Raw genomic sequence first — 22,313 nt, forward strand, 5'->3', positions numbered from 1 at the left:
CAACAGCTCCTTTATCCAGCAGCACCCCCAAGGAGCGTGAGATCACAACCTGTATGTGTCTGTGTGTATCCCAGTGAGTTAGATGAAGAGCCTGTAATCACACCTCATCCATTAACTGCTGGCAAGGATGGAATAAAGTGGACATTATGGCGTAATCCTGTATCACTCTGTAATTCATGCTGAGTGGTCCAGTCATGATTTGGCTTAATATATGGAGAGAGATCTGACAAGAGGAGCAACAAAAGAGCCATAAATATGTAGAGTGTAAGAGAAGGCGAGCGACTGAGGGAGAGTTGTTGTAGAGGACCTGAGTCCTTCAGGCGTTCACATTCCTAAGTACCCTTTGAGTGTGTGTGTGTGAGCGTGTGTGTGTGTTTGTGTGAAATACACCCTTCCACAGGTGCTTGCAGTAAGGGGCTTTGACCGGAGGCTTGAGTTTCCAAAACATGGGCTTACACCAATACACAAGGGATTGTATGCATGTGTGTGTCTGCCAGCCCTTCATCAACTCATAAGGGTCTTTTCCAACAAAAAAAAGATTTATGCAGTGTGTGTGTGTGTGAATGTGTGGGGGCGTGTTATTGTCCAAATAAGTCCAGATAAGATGGCCTTGAAATTGCAATAATTTTCAGACAAGGAAAGAAAGTGTTTCAGGTTTATTTAGAGGGCAGCAGCCACTCATCTACACACTCGTATACATCTACCCACACCCACTGGGTAAACACCTTGGAGTAATTATGACTGACAGTGTAAGGTGTGTGTAACGGTAGACAATATTATCATAATGTCAGACCTCTATTAAGACACATGAGGGTTGAAGTGGTTAATGTTTGATGTTTAAATGAATCATCAAACAAGTCAAGGTCTTTTAAAGTCAGGCTCATTTATTTACTGTACATACAGTACACAGGCAAACCTCTTTACAGAGAGGTTAGGACAACACTAGTAAACAAGTAGGTATCAACAAAAATAAGTGACATAAACAGCATCTTATATAACTATAACACCGGAACATGTATTAGATTGATTGTGTCTCTGCATTGCATAATATTTAAGCATTGTTTAAGACATACGTAATGTACAAAAACAAATGCACATATACTGAGTTGTGTTGATTAGTGATACTCGCTTTAATATATGGAGTGACATTGTGCGGTAGAGTCGGGCATGAGCTGCGCCAGGTACAGGAGAACAGTTTTTCTACCATGTGACACAATGTAAGTTTTTTCACTGTATCTCCTGTCATTCATGTTAGACTGAAGTTACTTTTCCTACAGTTGGATTATTGCTTATTTTTATGAATGTCATTAGATTTAACAGAAAAACTGCTTGGTGGAAATTAGTCGAGGGAGTGCTGGATGGAGATTGATGATGTTGGTGGCTGGAAGATCTCACTTATCTCTCAGACTTCAACAAAGGCAGATGTGTTAGGCCTGGACACACAGTATAAGCACAGAATGCATATATTTTCTGATGCTGTTAAGAGCGCCTATAGCTCAGCGTCTTATCTTGTGTTGGTAAATTAGCAGAGCAGAAGTCATCGTTCCCTTAAACAGGTCACTATTCCAAGACCGGAGATAACTGTGGCAGTTGTCACAGTGAGAGTGGACAGGAAGTCGCAAGAAGAAGGAAGAAGATGTTCCACTTCAGAGGTCTATTTTCTGGACTGAAAGTACAATGGTTTCCAGATACATCAGAGTGAGACAGTTTTTTTTTATTGTAAATATTCGTCCTTGTAATAATGTTTCTATACACTACAAGGCTTGGGAATAAAAACAGTATCAAAACAAAATACATGAGACATTTTGACCTGTAGCAGGACAAGCATTGGTGTTACTAATAACATTAATGATGGCTCAGTTCCAATGAAGCGTCTCAGCCAACTTACATCAAGGCTCAGGAATTGGCACACTTTAGTGGAAAGCAGCCATTCTTGGTGTTATTAATACACCTGTTTGTTTTTTGCAATGACATTTTATTTTTATCCATAGGACTAATGTCAGCAAAAATGAAGGCAACACCTGTATAATTTGCCAAGAGGAAGCACGTGTCCAGGTGACAGAAATGACAGACAGCCATACACAACAAACGATTCCAGTTGTGCCTTGACACCACTTATTTTATGTACAAAGGGGCAAGCAAACTGAGCGAGCAGGCATGTTTGAACAGATTGTCCTGATAATGGCTCCTACCTTACCTGACATCTATATAAACAACAAATTTTACTATTCCAGGATTAACAGCTTTGCTTTAACACAAGAACAATATCAACCACATTGAACCAAAATGTACTTGCTGTGCACTGTACCATCTCAACTCCAGCCACCATTTACATTTGAAAAGATCAGTACTGAGGACTCTCCTACACTCGTTAAAGTGATAATGTGCTTGCACAACAGGGCAGGTGTTGTCAGGTGAGTATATTAACAAAAACAACACCAAGGTTGTACGTGTGGTTATTTCAACACTACATGCAGCAAACAGTAAAGACCGTGGACAAGAGACTGAATGAACGGGTGAAGCAGAAAACATCAGCTGTCTGTGAACATCAGATTAAAACAGGTCACATCATTGATTGGGTACAGGTTAAAGTCATTGACCAGGAATCAGTGAGCGAGAAGCAACAAGGCAACCACATCTGACACCAAATACCACTCTTGAACAAACACAGGGAATGATCTCCCTAAATGATCACCCCATTTAAACAGTATACCCACCTCTTTTAGGTCGAATGGTGATACCTGTGATACCTGAGATGACATGTAATGTTCCCACGGCAACGATTGAACTTTCATCCTCAAACAATGAAACTCTGAAGATTTCTGAATGCCCTGTGATGAGAAGCCATTATTTTCATTTATAGAAGAGGAGAGAGCGAGACAAAGCCATTCCTTCAAATTGTCAATGTGTCTCTGAGTGTTTCTGTCCTGACATTGCTTACTTATTACTCAGACTACACACACTCTTACACAAACAGGGTGAGAATGAAAGGGGCAAATGAGCAGACTAAATAGTTTACTCCTCTCAGACTGCTGAGATTTGGAGCAGACACACTCAGTCACACTCTCCTACACATACACACACATTCACAAACAGAGAAATGAAAAACAGAAATAGCATGGCCGACGACACTCACCTTTATATCCATCTATCGGATATCCAGTTTCTACTGGTGTCCATCTGTATTTTTACCACAGTATTTCTACGCACGTGCCATTTCAACACAAAACGTTCCTACACGTGTCTGTCAGTCTGTCATGAGATTCATCAGCAGAGACACACTGGGCAAGCTCTAGCTGGCTGAGCAGAGGGAAGAGAGGAGCGCACAAATATGCCATTCGAACAGCATAAACTTTGACAGGCCACACATCCTGTATACATGACGCAGAGTGAGCAACAGAGACTGTTCATTAACACTCCCTGTTTGAACAGGTGTCTGTCTGACAAGCATGGGTGTGAGTGTGCGTCCGATTGTGCTTGTATAAATGTAGAGGCTGTCACTCTTCACCATGATCTGTAAAAGGGTTAAACTTGTTTCTCTCAAACTGATGTGTCCACAGATTATAACTAAAGCATGTCAGTGTTTGTGTAGTCTATTTCATATTTCTCCCATAGTGGAATCATGTGAACATGTGACATGACGTGACTTCAAATGGCTGTTCATAATCTCTGCCTGGTGCAGATGTCACATGCTGTTGATTCATATTAATATACATCAGGGGTCTTTTTGATGTCATGTCATTTCTACTTATATTTAAGGACAATAATAATAAAATAATAATTTGACGTTGTTGTTGTGACAATCCAACATTCTAAATAAAAAATGTAGTATTTTTCACTGTAATGGAGGGAATGGTAATTCTGCAGGTGTCATCATGTATATCGATATTACAGATCTCTCACAATTAATGGAAATGCATGTTTCCAGGACTTTCTGTAGAACTGGCAATGAGCTTCACTTCACTAAATTTCAGCATCTCAAAGCTTCTCTTTTTACTGGAGAAAGATTATCCTGCAATTTTGACCAACATGATCACTAGTTCTGAAGGTGTAAAGACCTGCAACAGGTTAACAAGCTCCATATGTCATGGCAGAATGGTGACAAGCAAGGATGTTTTAAAAAAGAACTATTTTCCTAGTTTTACTTTAACGTTGTTCTACATTCATGCCGATATAATTTTGAGAATTTCATGCTGAGCTTGTTCTGGTTCCATCTTTTTAGGCAGTAGTATTTCTTGCAACATGCAATCTACCTACATCAGTTTCATACCAAATACCAGTTTTGCTTTTATCAGTTTATGTTATCATGCATCATCTGTTGAATTCCAAAAGCTTTACTTGCCCGGCTGTTTGTGCGCAGATACACAAGTTCAAATCATGTTTTCAGTTTAGAGGGTCAAAGTCGAAATCTGCAACTGTGTTCAAGACTAAACAACTGTACATGCGTCAAACTAAAAATAAATACCTGAAAACACACAAACTCTCAACGTGTCTCTGGCAGTACAGACGTGGCTTAAGGCATTGCCTCCTTTTAATTCATTCTTTGGTTTCAGTTCATCCAGGAAACAAAGATCAAAATCATACAGACTGTATACACAACCAGATTAAAACGGCAACATGGATTTGTTGTTTTTACAATTATCATGATTGGGCAATAACCTTCTATTAAGTCTACTACACTCAGAAGCTTTTAAAGAAATCATGACTGCGCCTTTCATTTATGAGCAGTGCTTAGAGCCCAGCTGCTCAGTCTTTATTCAATGAGTGCAATTCAGTGCTGGAAACAATCAGACATCAATCGATAAGAATGACAGCTTCTATTTATGTGTCCTCAATAGGGGTACAGATACATATCTTGTCTTCTTTTGGGCACAGTACATTGCAGACAACCTTTGCTATCAAGCACAGATATTGAAACTCTGTAGTTCACAAAAGCTGAATAGAGGCTGATGGCTACGGTAAATGCACAGAAATGGCCATCTTAATGCTGCCCTGGTCTGCTACGCCAAACACATACACAAGGCATTGATGTTGAGTATTTGGATGATCCAACAAGACTTGGTTAAACACATAAGGGGGGAAAAAAGTTTAAAGTAATATATTTGCTGAAAATAATTATTTTAAAACAATTATTAAAAATAAATTAAACACATGCTGTAGACACCTTAGAGCCACTGTAAACTGGTGTTTTTCTGTCCACTTAGATGGTGGGGAACAATCTTAAACATTGACATTTTTCGTTTACCATGTTGGCAGGGTTACTTTAATGGTATCTGGGTACTGATCCACGCCAGGAAACGTGTCAGACTAACAACAAAATGTTCTCAGCTAGGGTCAATTTACTTTCCATTCTAAACGGCCAAAATATCAGAATCAAGTGAATACAATATTTTTAATTAAAGACTGAATGCCTGTGTCCAAACTAGACACCAAAATGAACGTGTCTAGGATTTCTGTCAGAATAGTGTGTCAGAAAAAGCAAAAATGATTCATAAATCCAGGGAGGGATGTGAAACAGGAGTCAGTTATAAGTTTTATTTGCAAACTCAAGGTCTGATGGGTGAAAATAAAAATCTGGTCCTAGGACAGCAAAGCTCATGAAACTACGAGATTTAACAGCAGAGATTTAAGTAACACTACTGCCCTCTGTTGACTATCTTTGTGCGTTCTTCATATTTATCCTTAGCTTAGACAAACGTAGTGGTCACTAGAATGGCTTTAAAATAAATCTAGTTCTATAACACTGTGTAAATGTTTTCTCCTAGAAGAGAGAAACAACATAACTCAAAGTCTTGAAATAGTGTAGCAGAAATATTACGACTCAAACTATCTTTGAAGATGTCTTTCTTATCTGCTATGTCTGAAATGGACAGGACAACTGAGGTGGATTTTAGTCAGATTCTATGTGCGCATTGACTTCATATTCTCCTTACAGGGAGGGCACAGCAATATTAGGATATTAAACCACGACATCTACGCCTCTATGTGCTGCGCTCTCCTCTTGTCGTGCTGGTGTTTGGTGAGTCCATACTTGAAGAACTCATAGACCGACCAGCTGATGGCTGTGGAGGGCATCTGATAGATGACCCTCGCCTGGACTCCCTTGAAGAAGCCCTGCAGGCCGCCCAGCCTATACACTGTCCGGAAGGCATGGGCCAGGCCTGAGATTTGTCTGTGGGCTCCTTGGCTTTGGCCTTTGCCGGGGCCTTGGCCGGAAGATAGGGAGCCAAGGGTTAGAGACTCCTGGGTGTTGAGCAGGGTCTTGCAGACGTCTAGAGGCGTGGTGGCTGCAGCCGCGATAGCTCCTGCCAAAGCTCCGGACAACATGTGGGATGAGGGATTGTACTGTCTGTGGGGGTTGAGCAGCTCCTGGAGGTACTCGTAGGTCATGAAGTGCAGCGCCTGGAAGGGCACGTTCATGGTGAGCTGGGTGGTGTAGCTGCGGTAAAATGCAGCAGGACCTTCTTTCTGCCATACGGCGCGTACACAGTCCAACACGCCGCGGTAGGGCGAATTATACATCTGCATGCGCTGCTTCACAACTAAAGACAGGAGACGGCCCAACGTGTCCAGGGTAAGCAGTACAAAAAATGGAAAAAGAAAAGAAGAAATTTGTGAGTTGTTACCTGTAGTAAGGCAGGTTAAGGCACATTTCCTTTCAATAAACACACAGAAACATGTAGTGTGTCATGTTGATAGTGTTTGCTGAAACAGCTGCACCCCATCTAACAGCTGCAGCACATGAGGACTCTGACCACTGTCCTTCTACAGACATGTCTGAGCAGGTGGACTAGAGGCAGCTGTGAAAGCCAATATGTGAGAGTGCAGGGTTAAGGCCAACATGTGAAGATGGTTGGCCCAGGCGTGGCACCTGCAAGTTTCTTGACTGGAGTTTCTATGTGGCAAACTTAATTCTTTGATCAAAGTTAACTAGCTTCGTACTGTAAAGTGTCACTCTTACCTTCAGCTGGGTTCATGACGGCATCATGAAGCAGTGTGGCCACACACCCAGCGGTTCCTGAAACAAACAAACCTCAGAAATTACTACACGTTAAGATAATCATGAAGAATACACAAGAGACTGCAGCAAAGAGGCACAGACTGAGAAGGAAAAGCATTTTCACTTGCAACAGTAAGAACCTTTTTTGATCATGTCAAAGCCTCCACTGCCTTATCCAGAAAAAGCATGTTCAAAACAATATATCATAGCAGAATTGGTGCACATTCATCAAATTGCACAGGTGTATACTTGAGATCCCGCCTGATCGAATGCAAGAGGCCAAACCTGAGCAAAGACAGACACCTAGTGGACAAGGCAGTTCACTGCTCTTTTCAAGGAGATTTAAACCAAACCCAATACGCTTGAAAAGACAGGAGGACAGAGGAGAGAGCAGGTAAGATGGGACAAAGAGGACTTACCCAGCCTCCCACTAACTGGAAAACAAGGAGGAGAGAGAGTAAGGAGAACAAGGAATAAGGAAATGGTTGACATTCAGAGCAGCTTTTCAAATTAAAACCCTGGCACTTCCTTACAGTGTAATAATGTGGCTATGAAAAACCAATATGAAGGCCTGCCAAGGGGTTTTTAGAATTGGTCATGGCATGTCTACTCTATAACTGGATTAGTCTGGGTCAGCTGTTTCACTGGTGTTGCTTGGCACTAGGGTTGAACCGACCTATGTTACTGTGATCTCAAAGTTAAGATAGCCATACACGATCTTTACATCTATGGTATAAGTCTTTGTTAATATGTGTATATGTGTGTTTTATGGTACCATTAGCCAAATGACTGTTAGCCCCTGGGTGAATGACATCACTTAGAGTCTTTTTGAGTTTCTCATAGCAGGCAAAATAGAGGGCATGGGCAGGTCCCGCCCCAACCGCTGTTGCATTCAGCCCTCTCATTGGCCGCCAGACTCCCTCTGTGGTTACAATTCGGCGAAGAGCATCCATCACGTTCCTGTAGCGGGCTGCGGGGTCGGGCTGGAGACTCTGCATTCGTGTCTGTAAAAAAAAAAAAAAGTAAAAAGTGGAACGTAAGTTGACCTTCCTGCGCACCACAGCTAGTTACTAAGTTTAGTGATATGTTGAGGGAGTTTGGAGTTAAAAATAGAACGAAATCTGTGATTTACATCTTACAATATGTCTGCCTGTTATAGCAAATAGTCCCGGGACAGACTGCAGTGTGAATAAGGGGTCAAATAAGGGAAATGAGGTGTTCGACATTGTGTGTGGGGTGTGTTGGTGTATATGCGTAATTGAATAGAAGGAAGTATGGAGTTACAAGCTCCAAGGTCATGGGGGGACATAAACTGACTTCCTGTAAGCCTCTTTTCCCACTGTCCCTGAAGCACACCTTTCTCTCTTCCTCTTAACAAACACAAGCGCACACACACGCACGCACAAGATAAATTATACATTATATAAACATTATTTAACAAACAAGTGCAAAGGATCAGTGTTTCAATCACCTGCTATTTGCTATCTAGGGAGATCTCCTGGGGTGGGACTGGGTGAGTGAGTTTGTCTCTGAGGAACTAGCAGCAACATAATCCCCAAATACCAAACTTCCAGCGGAATGGACAAGCTCCCAACCCACTGTGTATGTGCACGTAGTGCTCAAGGAAAGCATAAACAAGGCCTCATATCAGTCTATTCTGCAGCTGTGGAATGCAGGCCCAATGAGTGTATATGCATCAGATTACTTGCCTTCTGGCACGTAAAACTATGGCACTGCTCTTGGAATGACAGAAGAAAGACTTGGTCCCCTCGTTCGTTCATTGATGCCTCATACAAATGCGTGCATGTGTTTATCTATAGTATGTTTGCACTTCTAGAAAGCAATCGACCTTTGCACTTGTTTGCAAACGCGGCACCCACCACTCTTTGAGAGGAAAACACTGACGACTTTTTGGGGTTTCTTCCATTAACTAAATGATTTCAACTGAAATATCATTCATGCGCCGTGCAGTACACACTTTGACAGGCACGCTTTTTCCAAAATCCACAACAAATTACTGGGATTTAGGATACAGTAAGGGTGTATGACAGTCTACTCTACACTATAATTACGCAACAATCTCTTAAGTGAGGAGCTTATCGTACAGGAGGAGAAGTCTTTCTTTGGTAAAGTGGAAACCTCTAAATAGAACAGGTCAGATGACGATGAGGTATTCGATTGAGCATGTTTCAGTTTTCCGGCAAATATCGATTTTCTCTGCAAAATGTGTGACTGTTTATGTGTGGGAGAATTAATTCTGCTGAGTCACTATGCCTCAAATCTCCCGTGGCTTGCTTGCTTGCTTGCTTGATTGCTTGCTTGCTTAGAAAGGCGCTGGGATCAAATGGCGGGATTGCAGACAGACACTCTGCACATGCGAAGGCTCTGTGAACATTGGTCTTGCAGGTCCAGGTTCAGGGGTGGACAGGGCTGCAATAGAGTTAGACTACAGGTGGCAGAGACATGGATGAAGCATGTGGGCATATGAACAGCTTTTCAAGTCTGACACGGACAGCTGACTATACAAAGCTCATTGTCTCTTGCCGCATCTCCCTGACCCTTAACCCTGTGTGATACAATGATCACACAGCTACATGGCCATGTTTGCGAAACCTCTTTGGGTAATAGGTCATGTTTCACTAGGTACTAAAGGTTTAAGAGAAGAAAAAAAAAAACAAATAAAACTCAGCAAAGAAAGACCACATGGATGACATGTGATCAAAACACCTTTTGCAAATGAGTTAGGTGCAGATGTCTGCAGCCTGTATGAAACTATCAAAGTGTGATGGGGAAATAGCAACAGATGCTCCACTTTGGACTGGAAGTGTGGTTAATTTACTTGTCTTCAGAGGCAGACATGCACTCAACATGTACATGCAGACTGTTGTGATCATGTTTAGCAGTGTTACACTGTGTTCCTGTGCTTAACCCCGCTAAAGGTTGTCATAACAACTAGCCAGCAGCTAACGTTAGTCACGCTTAATTTGTAATAGCATGCTAACAGGTTAGCCAGTGGGGGATATGAGTCTCTGACCTTGTCTTGTTTACGTTAGCGTGTCGGCTAATGAGCGAACAAACAAAACCAGGAATATAATACACAACACAACAACAACACACAGCAGAGAGCGGGGGCTGTGGAAGAGCACAGCATCAGCTGGTTAGCCACCGAGCTATGCTACCTTGACACAGTCGACAGGGAACATGAGGCAGTGCTCCATGATCCCGGCCACGGCTCCAGCCAACATGTGGGTGCTAGTGGAGGCTCCCTGTGGCAGCCCTTCATAGTCTGGTTCACAGTCCTCCGCCTGTGCATCTTGTGCGCTGCGGGTAAAATCAGTCAGTAGCTCCGTTTCCCCTCCGATCCGCGGTGTGAGGCTCCCCACGATACTTTCCGAAACTCCCCAGAATCTGCCCCCGAGCCATCGAACTTCTGCCCCGGCTGATGCGCCAGCAACCCCGGGCTCACTGCCTGTAGTCTCCGCTGTCATCCGACGCCTCATCACATATCCATCTGCTTCCATGAGAAACCAGGTTAAGTCTTTAGGCACGCAGAGACGGCGTCTTGTCGGTGATTTCAGTCCTTAAGTTTTACATTCCTTTGAGGGGGGGGTTTGGTTTCACAGCTTCTCGCCTTCTGCAACCATTTCCTCCACACCTCTGTAGTTCCCAGCCGGGACCAAGCAAGGGAGGCCCGTGGTGAAAAAAACACGCCGATCCGCACCACAGGCCGCGATGAGGAAGTAATCTCTGGTTGGTTGCTGGAGCCAAGTCCTACTCCTGTTATTGGCTGCTAGACATGCCACTCACAGTGCATTTTTGGTGAAGGCTTCCCAAACGCTGTCATGTGGAGCCTGACATGGAGTACTACACATTAGGTTCATCTGTAAAAGCTATCAGGAGACACACCCAGCAAGGTCACTGTAGGTCACTCATTTCTGCAAAGAGCATTGGACTCCTGTACACATGCATTGTACCTTATTTACACTCGAGTCTCACTCACTGCTGCTTTTCTAGTCTTATATGCATTGTTTGCAGAACTACAGCTTTTACTTATTGTTGCATATCTCCAAAACATCAATTTTAGTTTCACATAATGGAGCCTGAAGACATAAACTGGTCAAGTTCATCTTTAGATAGTCAGCAAGGCACAAAATGTAACTATAAACACAGCTGTGCTGCTAATTTATGCAAATTTCCAACTGATTTTCAGCTGTTGTGTCCTCTCAAAGTGATATTTAAAGTATTTTAACCGGTTAGCTTATTTGCTCATCTTGGCACCACAAAACTTCAAATGTGCAGTATTTGCAGATATATAGTAAGAATTTGTTTAGAATAAGGGGGAAAACAAGCTTCTACTGCAAAGTATTTTATTAACTGTACATTTGATCAAACATTTTCTGATGCCGTATAGATCCTATCAAGCAAAATTATGAAAAAAAAAAGTATTTTGTAACTAACTGAATAATTCGGTAACTTGTGCCACATCAAATGAAAATAAGTTTATATGTAAAGATATTAATAAACCAAGAGCACAGCACATTTGCACTTTAGATTATTAGTGTCACAATGCCAATTGTCAATTACTCTCCAAAGAGTTTAGCTTTTAAAATATATAGAAATATTTTTAATATACAGTTCACAATTTCCCACATTCATGTTTTGTCCTTAATAAAAAACCTAAAGATAATTAATTTATAAAAATATAAAACAGGTCACAGTTTCAAGACGCTGAAATGAGCAAATGTTTGTAACTTTTTCTAGATCAGTCTTAAACTTTCAAAACAGTTACCAGTTAATTTTCTGTCAATAAAGTAATAGACTACTTGTTTAAGTGTTAGACAATACTTTACAGACTGACATATCTTCACATCACACTGAATAGTATGGACATCTAATCAAGTCCTGCAGGTGTTCAACGATTCAGTCATTCATTTGTCATTTTGTCATTTATTCTCCATAAATGCTACCAAAGTATTGCACATACAAATCAGTTTTCTTTTTTGTTATTGCAGCTTTTATTTAGGTAATGTGACACCGTCAGTTCTTCAGTGTGTTTCTATATTGAAGTTCATTCTGTTTTCCCCTTGAGCCAAATGACACGTCACCTAACAATGTTACACATCGTGGGTAAAAACAAGGACAATAGATTTCCTTCAGTCACAAGTTACAGTAAGTAAAGAATGTTTTTTTTTATGCACTGTAACACCTCTATGATCAGCTATGAGATAGTGGCTTATATTTCATAATTATGAATGCTTTGAGCTGTGAGACAAACATCTCCAGGTCTAACATCTTCACTACTGAACCTTTCTGCCTGGAGGCAAAAGGAGCAGTTTTTTTCAGAAAATGAGGTAATTGTGTTTTGGTGTGGCACCGTTATAACATAATTGAATTTTCTCCTTTATTGCCTGGGAGAGCCTTCAAGGGCTGTAGTGTTGAATTTCTGCCGACAAAGGGGAATGAAGTGTTAATTTCTGCTTACAAGAACAAAATCTCCTGCTTCTGATTTAGTTATGGTTGATTGGCTGTTGTCCGCAGACGTTCCTTAAAGGAAAACCAAGCAGACACTATATCAGGATCATTTCTCTTCCCTGAAACTAATGCTACTCTAATACACCAAGGGAGAGGCATGTTAGGTCTAGCGGGAAACTCTAGATCACCATAACATCTCATTTCATTCCCTCTGCCAAGAGAGTGCACAATCTATATAAGCCTCAGGAATTATTTTACACTGTCTAAGCAAAACATAGTCAAAAATCCACATTATATAGACAAGACGAGAAGATAACTTGGTTATGTTCTGCTGTGTTTGGTTGTTTTTGCACCAATAAACACGCTTCCTTCCTTAGATCACAATAGACATTCTCCTTCTCTGGCTCTCGACTGCTGCTCATGTCAACAGATGATCTATGGCTCTTATCTTATTAATGCATGGTAAGTGAACCACTAGGCCAATATGACATCTTCAACAACAGCACTAAGAAACCATTGTGTGTTAAGAGCTCATCTTAAAACTCTTCAGGTGGACCCTTACTGTGAGATGACTTGAGCACAACATCAAACCAGCTAAGAGTAGAAGTCTTGAACTACACTTTTTTTGATAATTATACATACAGTAATTTATATATGTCATATATATCATACCTTCGTTCTATGGAGAAAATGTTGTTATTCCCACACGGACAATTTAGTCACATTGTATTGTCTGACATCTCAACATATGGAAACAGCCTGGATAGGAAAGTCTGAGAATTGATGTAGTCATATTCATAAACTGGTTGGCCATCTGTTAAACTGCTTTAGAGCTAGATTAAATGGAACAACTGTGCCACCAAGTGGACAACTGGATAATGACAGATGCAGATAGATAGATAGATAGATAGATAGATAGATAGATAGATAGATAGATAAAACCAAACAGTACTATACCAGGCTATAAACATGTTTTTTTTTTCTGCTGTGGAGTTTTGGCTTTTGGACATTGACTTGTTCTGTTCAAGTGGCAGCTTGAAGAACTGCATTTTTTTTTTTACACTTCCGTATTGTATTCATTTCACAGCCACGGAGGTTGCCGCCTGCTCCTGAGTCCTGCTTACGTAGTGCAGATAGTTGTGCAGTTTGTGATTTCTGAGAAAAAACGGAATATTATATAATTCAAAAAGGTGCATATGAACACTGGGGTTTGTATCTGTGTCTTAGTTTTGTAAACTTGTATATTTTTGTTTCTAAATTCTGTGCAGCAGACTTTTATGTAATTATTACAGGTTGAACATTTCGGTGTCCGCCTGCAAAGTTTTGCTTTTTTTTTTTTTTTTGCATTAAGTTAAAAGTCTTTATTCAATACCTGTGAATTAAAAAAAACACTCACACAGGAATGCATGACTTGTAAAGAGGAGGGGCGGGACTGCAAACTTTTGACCAATCAGCTTTAGCTATGGCCGCAGCGACAATGGCAGCAGCGTGGACTAACCGTGGGAGGAGGGCTGTGATTTTTCTGGGGACAGTGACTCGATGTGCATCAAGTCACACCGCTTTGAAATCCCAGTATGACGCTCTGGTCATCGGAGGAGGTGAGATCTGTGAACTGTGGGGGAAAAAAGTGCAGGGAACACAGGAGCTGTGCTGCAGTAACAACTTGTGCCATATCGTGTTATATTGATACGTTTTACATATATTTGCAAAGAATAACTGCATATAGTAATGCAGTGATAAGTAATTAGTGATTAAAATGTAAGTAATAAGTTTTGTGCATTGAACTCAACTGGAAGATGCAGAGAGAGAAAGAGAGAGAGAGAGAGAGAGAGAGAGAGAGAGAGAGAGAGAGAGAGAGCAACTTGAACTGTCACAATAAAGCTGAATATAAGAATAAAAAACTATTAACACTAGATTTAAAATGATTAGGGAACCTGTCTGACATATTTTATATTTCCACACAGGACACAATGGACTGGTGGCAGTAAGTTTGTGCATTTGTTTCCCAGCACCTACAGTGCATTTTTATACATTACATTGTTATGTAACAGGGTAAAAGTGGTGTGTGTTTGTTGTTGTTGTGTGTGTTTGTGTTTGTATGCATATACAGGCTGCCTATCTTCAGAAGGGAGGACTGAGGACAGCAGTGCTCGAACGCAGACATGTGCTCGGAGGAGCAGCTGTTTCAGAGGAAATATTTCCAGGTAAGTGTGTCAACTCAGGTTACAAAGGATCCATAGATATGGGTATATGTGTACTACTTTATAATAAACAAATATACCATCTGAAAAAAGAGCGAAACGCAACATAAAGATATATATTTACTGTGTCTCATGCTGTCTGAATTTCCCTCGGGATCAATAAAATATCTATCTATCTGAATGAATTTTGGCTGAACACTAGCAGCAGGGTTATACATTTACATATATTTTTATAGTTTTCATTTTGACAAGTAACCTACAGTGCATTGATATGTGTTCTATCAAGTCATACTTACACACATACATCATTTTGCCTCATGTGCAGGTTTCCAGTTCTCCAGGTGTTCCTATTTACTCAGTCTATTAAGACCGCATATATATGCAGACTTGGAGCTCAAGGTAAGCATATAAAAGTTGTCAAATATATATTTGACTAATTTTGAGAAGCCTTAAAGTGATTAGTGTTGTTTGCTGCTCTTCATGTTTTCATGTTTTATGGTGCATATTTTGTCAGAAACATGGACTGAAGGTGTATATGAGGGACCCCCATGCTTTCACCCCCATGTTGGAGGAGGGGATGAAAGGTGCTCCACCAAGGTCTCTTACCCTAGGCTCAGATCTGGCCATGAACCAGATGGAGATTGGCAAGTTCTCACAAAAGGATGCTAAGGTGATTTAAGCATTATGATAGCAATAGTATATGCTTGACTGTACTGTACATTTTACACTCCAGTGCAGACGTGTTTAAGCTCTTTACAAGGTATAAACTGATTGTACTTCACTGTCTCTTTAAACTTTTATTTCTCCATCAGTATTATTTCTCATGTAATCCCACAACCCCACATCCATCCTTACTTTCACCCATTCTTTGACACGTACCCAGGCTTATGCAGATTTTGAAGCATATCTCCAGAAGTTAGCAGGAGCTATTCACCCGCTTCTGGATGGTCCTCCTGCAGATGTTCCAGGTGTTACAGCTGGATCACTGAGGAAGAGGCTGGCTGCAGCTAAAACACTGATGCCACTCGTAAAATGCGGTATGTTTGTGAATGTCTGCTTAGGAAATAAACTTTTAAATGTTCAAGGTCAGAATAACAAACAATTCGCCATGTAGTCACTGTGTTTTCTTCTGTAACTTAGTCATGATGAGTTATGATTTTGAATTTTAAGGTCTGAAACTGGGCGCAAACATTCCAGCCTTTTATGAACTTATAACTGCACCAGCAACAAAGGTTTGTTATAGGTTACACAAGGTTTGGCATTATTTGCTGTTTTCTATTGACTGCATCATGAACAACTTACTTACATTTTGTGTCGTAGATCCTCAATCGGTGGTTTGAGTCGGAGCCACTGAAAGCAACGCTGGCTACTGATGCTTTGATAGGAGCCATGTGCGGTCCAAGTAGTCCTGGGAATGGGTGAGACACTCGGCTGTGTAAAACATGGACTTAGTATCTGTGATATCACTCATAGGTTTCTGAAGTGTTTTGGCTCTGGCCATCTTAGCAGTCCCGTCCCCACTAATCCAAAATTGGGTGTGGGTGAAGATGTGGCAGCAATAGAAAGTATTAACACAAGTCACCTGTGATGGACCCACCTGTCAATCAAAGTGGCCACTATTCATTATGCCAAATTTTAAGTTTTCATATAATTTGAACAGGTGAGTTCTGTGAAAAATCAGCACAGAACAGAGAAATTAGTTATAGAGACCAAAATGGTTTTGTACCAGGCTGTAAACATGCTTATTTCTGCTGTGAAGTGGGCATTTTAATATGGTAATTTATCAAGATTGGCTCGTTTTGTAGCAAGTCTCAAGTGGATGTTTAAGGAACTGCAGTTTTTGGTACCACATTGGCTTCACTTCACAACCACTCTGATAACTACAAGTTTAACTGCACTGAGTTTAACACTGAACTCTCATAAACACTGATTTTATGGTCTTGCTTTTAAGGTATGTGCTCTTGCACCATGTGATGGGAGAGTTGGAGAAGGAGAAAGGAGCATGGGGTTATGTGGAAGGAGGCATGGGAGGGGTGTCTCAGGCTATTGCTAGCTCTGCTCGATCCTATGGTGTAGACATTTTCACTGAGAAGGTAATGTGGTTTTGATTAGTTACAGTTGCAGTTCATTTTGGGGGGATAATGGAAATTATAATCTAGTGTCAGTATTTCGCTCTTTGTGCATATACGACGTGTATACTTGGCAGGATGTGGGACAGGTCTTGGTTGGTTCAGATGGTGCTGCCAAAGGAGTGGTGCTGATGGATGGCACAGAGATCCAGAGTAAAGTTGTTCTATCAAATGCCACCCCATACGTCACCTTCAAGAACCTCACACCAAAGGTAAGAAAGAAAAAAGACACCACATGTACACATGGCACAAGAGAATATGATTTATTTTGGCTTCCTGTCTTTATTGTAGGCTGCCCTTTCTCCGGAGTTCATCAAAGCCATAGATCAGATTGACTACACTTCACCTGTAACAAAGATCAATGGTAAATCAGTTCTGTTTCTGTCACGCTATTCGCAAACCATGATCTTATGCAAAGGTTTCATTAGGTGGTACTCACAGTGTAGTGGAGCCATTTTCTCTTTATATGACCAGCATGTAGGATTTCGAATCTATGGTGTAGTTGCTAATTGCAACCCTGTCGCCTCACCCTGTCTTGCCTAGCATGGATGTGGCTGCAAACCACGTAAAAAATGTGAGCCAAATGTGAGTCAGTATTGGCCAGTGATTAGTTTGTCCATTCTGGGCAACAGTAAACAGATGGTTGTTCAACGTGGTATAAGTTTGAGATATTACCCAACTGCATAGAACACACGCAACTAAGAAGATGCTTTTGAGTCAGTTTCCTGTGCAGTGCCACTTTCAGCTCCTGCTTGTTAATTACAGTAAAGCCTGAGCTGCAGGGCTTCATTACTCCTAACTGATTCTTTACAACACATTGCTTCTCAGACTTAATGATCTAATCTGTTTTGTAAAATTTATTTTCACAGTCTTCGCTTTCTAGTGAAGGACTTGAGCAGTGTTATACAAGATGTTGAATGCACTGGGTGTTGCCTTAATTGTAAATCGAATATTTAGTTAACTGAAACGCAAAATAATAAAATGATACACAATTGTAGCACAAACACTGTTTCCATGTCATTTTCTTTGTTTTCACAGTGGCAGTGGACAAACTACCAAACTTCCTAGCATCTCCTACACCAGATGATAAGCCCGGACCCCATCATCAATGCTCCATTCATCTCAACTGTGAAAACATGGAGATACTGGAGACTGCATACAGTGAGGCCCTGAATGGACGTCCCTCAACAAGGTACATACAGAATATCTTCACAAGACATGCATAACACTTAACCATTGCCATGACCATTACTTTTGGATTACTAAATATTAATAAAGACAAGAGAGGAAGAAGAAACATCAATAAGATGACTTTTGTGTATTAAGTGTATTAAGACAACAGAATAAAAAATGGGAAAGCCAAAACAATGTGTCCTCTGCTCAGTTTATTTTTAAACAAAAACCTCAAGATAAGTAGAATAACTGTCACTGGTAATAAATCTTAGTGGACAGTGATAAATTGAATCTAGGGGTTTAAGAGTGGAGGCATGTCCATAGACAACATCACCATAATCTAGAACGGACAGTTTCAGATTAAAAAGTGCATGGTGTAATTTGTCAATTATTTTGGACAACAGATAAAATATAATTTATACCCAGAGTAAAAGCAATGACGATATTATGTTTATCTCTGAAGTTTGAGGTGGAATGGTTTGAGCTGATGACTCTTGAACCTTAGCAAGACAGAACAGTTCTTCAGGCCAATAGTTCTTAAGATGATTTTTATCACCACGCTTATGTAGTGGTAGTGCATGCAAATTTTCAGACTTGAGAGGTAACTCCATTAGAAATGGATTTAAAGGATATGTAATAATAAAGATTAAAGGTGAAAGGATGCACCTATTGTGGCGAGCCAGTCCATGTAGCTACAGAGTCTGAGAAATTATTATTTACAGAAATCCTCTGCTCTCTGACAGTAAAGAAGTTCAAGATCCATTATGCAAGTTGGTGAAGCAAATGAAAATTACATGACAACCTTTGCTGATGGTTGAATGCAGATGAAAAGTCAGCAAACGAAAGCCGGGCGTGGGCTTGCAGCTTTTCCAAGTGTTTGTGTAGCCTCTCCATGCCTGGTAGACAAATTGCAGTTGATTAAGTTTTCCATCCAACCATCAGCTGACAGAACACATTTTGCCAAGACTAGCAAGATGACAACTTTGCTAACACAGCCAAACATCAAGCAAGTACAACAATACAATACATAGCAGCCACCTAATATTACTAACTAGTCCAACAGCAGAAAGCCCGACGTCTGTCTTTATTTCAAGTTCTGAACAGAAAGTCAGTCTCAGTTGTCCAAAACACTTGTGGCAGAAACACTAACACTTCACCAGTGCAAATACAAATGAACACTGAGACAATAAAGATAAATACATTTCTAAATGAATATTGGTACTCTACTTTTACCATCAAAAATAAAGAATAAATAAAATAGCTAAACATCAGTACTGGAATGGAATGGAAGTATAAAGTAGCAGAAATGCCAAGTAAAGTACAAGGAGCCTACCTCTAACTGTACTAAAATAAAAGCAATCTTCAGCAATATTTTATTGTCAGTGTATAAAGGTCACAAGCATTAACTCAGGCTTCTGAGATTCCTCTCCTGTGACGGTTGAGTTACAGGAGGAGAGTGAAATATAGGGACATTATTGATTTTCTTTCCATCGTTGCATATCACCAACTAGGTCACAAAGTAGCGTTAAGTCAGCACTCAACAACATGTGTGCATACTATTGTATTCCTGTAGACCCATGTTGGAAATGACCATCCCTTCTGTGTTGGATCCTACACTGGCTCCCCCTGGCTGCCATGTGGTGTCACTGTTCACCCAATTCACCCCCTACCACATAGAAGGCAGGGAGTGGACTGACCAGGACAGAGAGGCCTTTGCAGACAATGGTAACACACAATGATCCATGACTTCATATTCCTAGTGTACAAATGTATATTCAACTACTGTATATTTAAAATATAGGCACACAAGTTGTAGCTGAATGAGATGAGATAGCCACCTTTTGATAACAGGAATTTACATAGAAACATGCCATAATCTATGCTTTTATAAAATTCTGATGTTGTTTTGTTTATTTGTATTTTTTCCAAAATGGATAAACAGTGTTCAATGTATAATGAGTAACTGATAAAGCATGTGTTTGTCTCTTTAGTATTTGACTGGGTGGAACAATACGCCCCTGGATTCAAAAAGTCGGTGGTTGGCAGAGACATCCTGACTCCGCCTGACCTGGAGAGGATCTTTGGCCTGACTGGAGGGGTACTGTACGCTGTAGACATTGTAAAACTGTGCAGTAATTTGAATGTTGATTCACATTTGATTCACTTGACAAAACCAACTGTTCACTGGATGAGGAAGTAATTTACATCATCGGCAGTGTTCTGTTCGCTATTCACTCAGGGAAAGACCTGTTGTATAAGCAGTTAATGGTTACAGACAGCTTTACCACAACACATGAGGCAGATTCAAAGTTCACATCAGCTGTGTAAATTGACACCAACCGTCTGAATGATATCTGCATCTGGACTTTACGAGGCATTGCTTCAACAAATGTCAGGCTTTCTAACAATAATACAGTGCTGTGCTGATTTATTAAGGGATTGTAACATCGAGTCCTAGGAAACATACTGATTATATTAAGAAATAAAAGGAAAAGCAAACATTCTGCTCTTGATTTTACAGAATATCTTCCATGGATCAATGTCACTGGACCAGCTCTACCTAGTACGACCTTTGCCCTTTCTCTCACACCACCGCTCACCAATTAAAGGGCTGTATCTGTGCGGCAGTGGCTGTCATCCAGGTTTGCTTTTAATGTGGCTGTTTTGTTATGGCTATTTAGTTAGTACAACCATTTATTTTATGTTTTCTATTGTAAGAAGAGTAAAGTTAATGAACCTTTGGACCTTGCGTTGGACCTTACTGCTGATGATAAAGAAATGAAGTCACTTGGTGAAGTCAGGTGGCTGAGTAAGCTGTTTATGACAGAACAGGACTAACCCCGTCTATTTTATGTGTGTAATGTTTTCTTAGGTGGTGGCGTGATGGGTTCTCCTGGCTGCAATGCAGCACGCATTGTCATGACTGACCTGAAACATCGCTGAAAAGTTTGACCGCATCGGTGTACGCTCATCAATGTTCTACCTCTCTTTTGTCTGATTTTTGTCTGAATTTGACCAATTTGAGCCACCGTATTATGCTGTGAATATAGGTGACAAGGAAAGACTCAATAAAGGAGGCTTTCAGGCTCTTAATAGGCCATCTATATCAAATTCACCCAGTAGTAAAACTGGATTACAGTCCTGATATTAACACTAGTAGACACAAAATATCATGTTGTGACACCACTGATGAAGTCATTAATGAAAGCAAATGCATTTTTTAGAATGATTGATACATGTATTAATAAAATGAACTTAAACTATAATGAATAAATTCAAATGAATTCAAGCAAATGTTTCATTTTCTTTAAATTCTGCATAATGACTGTGTTTTATGTTGTGTGGGATTGGTGTGACATTTGAGGATATCAGGGTAGAAATCTAATAGGGCTCACAGAAGACATTTTCAGGAAACACATAGGTGTTACTAATACTATTAACAATGGCTGTATTGTATCTACAAGTATCTCAGTAAGTATCAGGACCCTGAAACTGAAACAGCTAAAAGTCGTCATTAATTATATTACGTTCACCTTTGCTTTTCTTACTGTGCCATGTTAAAGTGTCCCTCAGTGGCCTATTTATCCACAGGACATTAATGACTATTAAAAAAACAATTAAAATAATGTTAGATGACTTTAATAACCATAATAAGTTTATCTTTATTTTTTATTTGGATCTCCACTAGCTTCTACAGAAGAGGTCGCTAATCTTCCAAAGGTCCACAAAAAAACAACAGTATCAATAAAGAAACTGTAATATAAACCAAATATAAACAAGTGAAACGACTCTCACATGAAACAATAAGTAACAAAACCCTATAAAAGAGACAAAAACAAAGCCAATAAAATAAGGCCAAATAAAAATAAACTACTATAACTATGCAAAACAGCGATAACAACATAACATCTATGTCTGATCAATGGAGTTACTAATGGCATTAACTTATTGTTAATTGTATTATCTATCTATCTTGCCCCCCCAAAATGTGCTTGAATTCTGTTGACATAAGATCTGACTGAAAGCCCTACAATAAAAATAGTAAGTGCCCCTAACCCTTGACCTTTTCTTTTCTTTTTCTAACCTTCTGTACTGAATTCTGTGCTCCACTTCCACTCTAGGATTTCTATATTCTTGTTTTTTTCCCCCATATCATATTATGACAATAAAATGTAGATCAATAGAATTACTAATGGCTTTAAATTATTAGTCATTAGTTCATACCGCCATATTTGCCACATTTATACTATTTATACTATTTATATCTCCCAGATTTGTCTTTTCTTTGATGTCTTTTAGCTTGTATATATACATTTTTATTTTAGATTTTTTACATCT

General features: G+C 40.1%; 2 protein-coding genes across 4 annotated transcripts; one reads left to right on the top strand and one right to left on the bottom strand.

Annotated features, from left to right (window-relative positions):
- Positions 1–4,712: 4,712 nt before the first annotated feature.
- On the bottom strand, positions 4,713–10,751 carry slc25a28 (solute carrier family 25 member 28). 2 transcript variants are annotated; one of them, XM_010744618.3, is made up of 4 exons: positions 10,180–10,751; positions 7,776–8,004; positions 6,962–7,018; positions 4,713–6,542 (listed from the first exon to the last, which is right to left on the bottom strand). In XM_010744618.3, exons 1-4 carry the CDS (start codon positions 10,519–10,521, stop codon positions 5,974–5,976), a joined length of 1,197 nt encoding a protein of 398 aa, XP_010742920.2. In that variant the 5' UTR covers positions 10,522–10,751; the 3' UTR covers positions 4,713–5,973. The 2 variants fall into 2 exon arrangements, with proteins under 2 accessions (XP_010742920.2, XP_027133671.1); XM_027277870.1 differs by lacking the exons at positions 7,776–8,004; positions 10,180–10,751 and adding an exon at positions 7,420–7,769.
- Positions 10,752–13,472: 2,721 nt separating this feature from the next.
- Positions 13,473–21,230, top strand: pyroxd2 (pyridine nucleotide-disulphide oxidoreductase domain 2). Of its 2 annotated transcripts, none has more exons than XM_019260829.2 (17): positions 13,473–13,680; positions 13,873–14,070; positions 14,437–14,456; positions 14,583–14,676; positions 14,999–15,072; positions 15,188–15,343; positions 15,557–15,710; positions 15,844–15,905; positions 15,994–16,091; positions 16,625–16,766; positions 16,880–17,014; positions 17,094–17,166; positions 17,841–17,994; positions 19,549–19,700; positions 19,967–20,073; positions 20,497–20,617; positions 20,848–21,230. In XM_019260829.2, the coding sequence occupies exons 2-17, from the start codon at positions 13,935–13,937 to the stop codon at positions 20,916–20,918; spliced, it is 1,749 nt and encodes a 582-aa protein (XP_019116374.2). In that variant the 5' UTR covers positions 13,473–13,680; positions 13,873–13,934; the 3' UTR covers positions 20,919–21,230. The 2 variants fall into 2 exon arrangements, with proteins under 2 accessions (XP_019116374.2, XP_010742927.3); XM_010744625.3 differs by having other exon boundaries at positions 13,473–13,662.
- The last annotated feature ends 1,083 nt before the right edge of the window (positions 21,231–22,313 follow it).

This window comes from Larimichthys crocea, chromosome III, assembly GCF_000972845.2.
Source record: "Larimichthys crocea isolate SSNF chromosome III, L_crocea_2.0, whole genome shotgun sequence".
Lineage (NCBI taxonomy): Eukaryota > Metazoa > Chordata > Actinopteri > Sciaenidae > Larimichthys > Larimichthys crocea.

What these genes read in the sequence shown, in the direction of transcription:
- pyroxd2 (XM_019260829.2), top strand. Translation starts at nt 13,935, where the DNA reads ATGGCCGCAGCGACAATGGCAGCAGCGTGGACTAACCGTGGGAGGAGG. An exon ending in GATGCCACTCGTAAAATGCG is followed by an intron (nt 15,711 to 15,843) that starts GTATGTTTGTGA and finishes TTGAATTTTAAG; the next exon opens with GTCTGAAACTGGGCGCAAAC. An exon ending in TAGACATTTTCACTGAGAAG is followed by an intron (nt 16,767 to 16,879) that starts GTAATGTGGTTT and finishes TATACTTGGCAG; the next exon opens with GATGTGGGACAGGTCTTGGT.
- slc25a28 (XM_010744618.3), bottom strand. Translation starts at nt 10,521, where the DNA reads ATGGAAGCAGATGGATATGTGATGAGGCGTCGGATGACAGCGGAGACT. An exon ending in TCCCTGTCGACTGTGTCAAG is followed by an intron (nt 8,005 to 10,179) that starts GTAGCATAGCTC and finishes TTTTTTTTACAG; the next exon opens with ACACGAATGCAGAGTCTCCA. An exon ending in CGTCATGAACCCAGCTGAAG is followed by an intron (nt 6,543 to 6,961) that starts GTAAGAGTGACA and finishes TCCTGTCTTTAG; the next exon opens with TTGTGAAGCAGCGCATGCAG.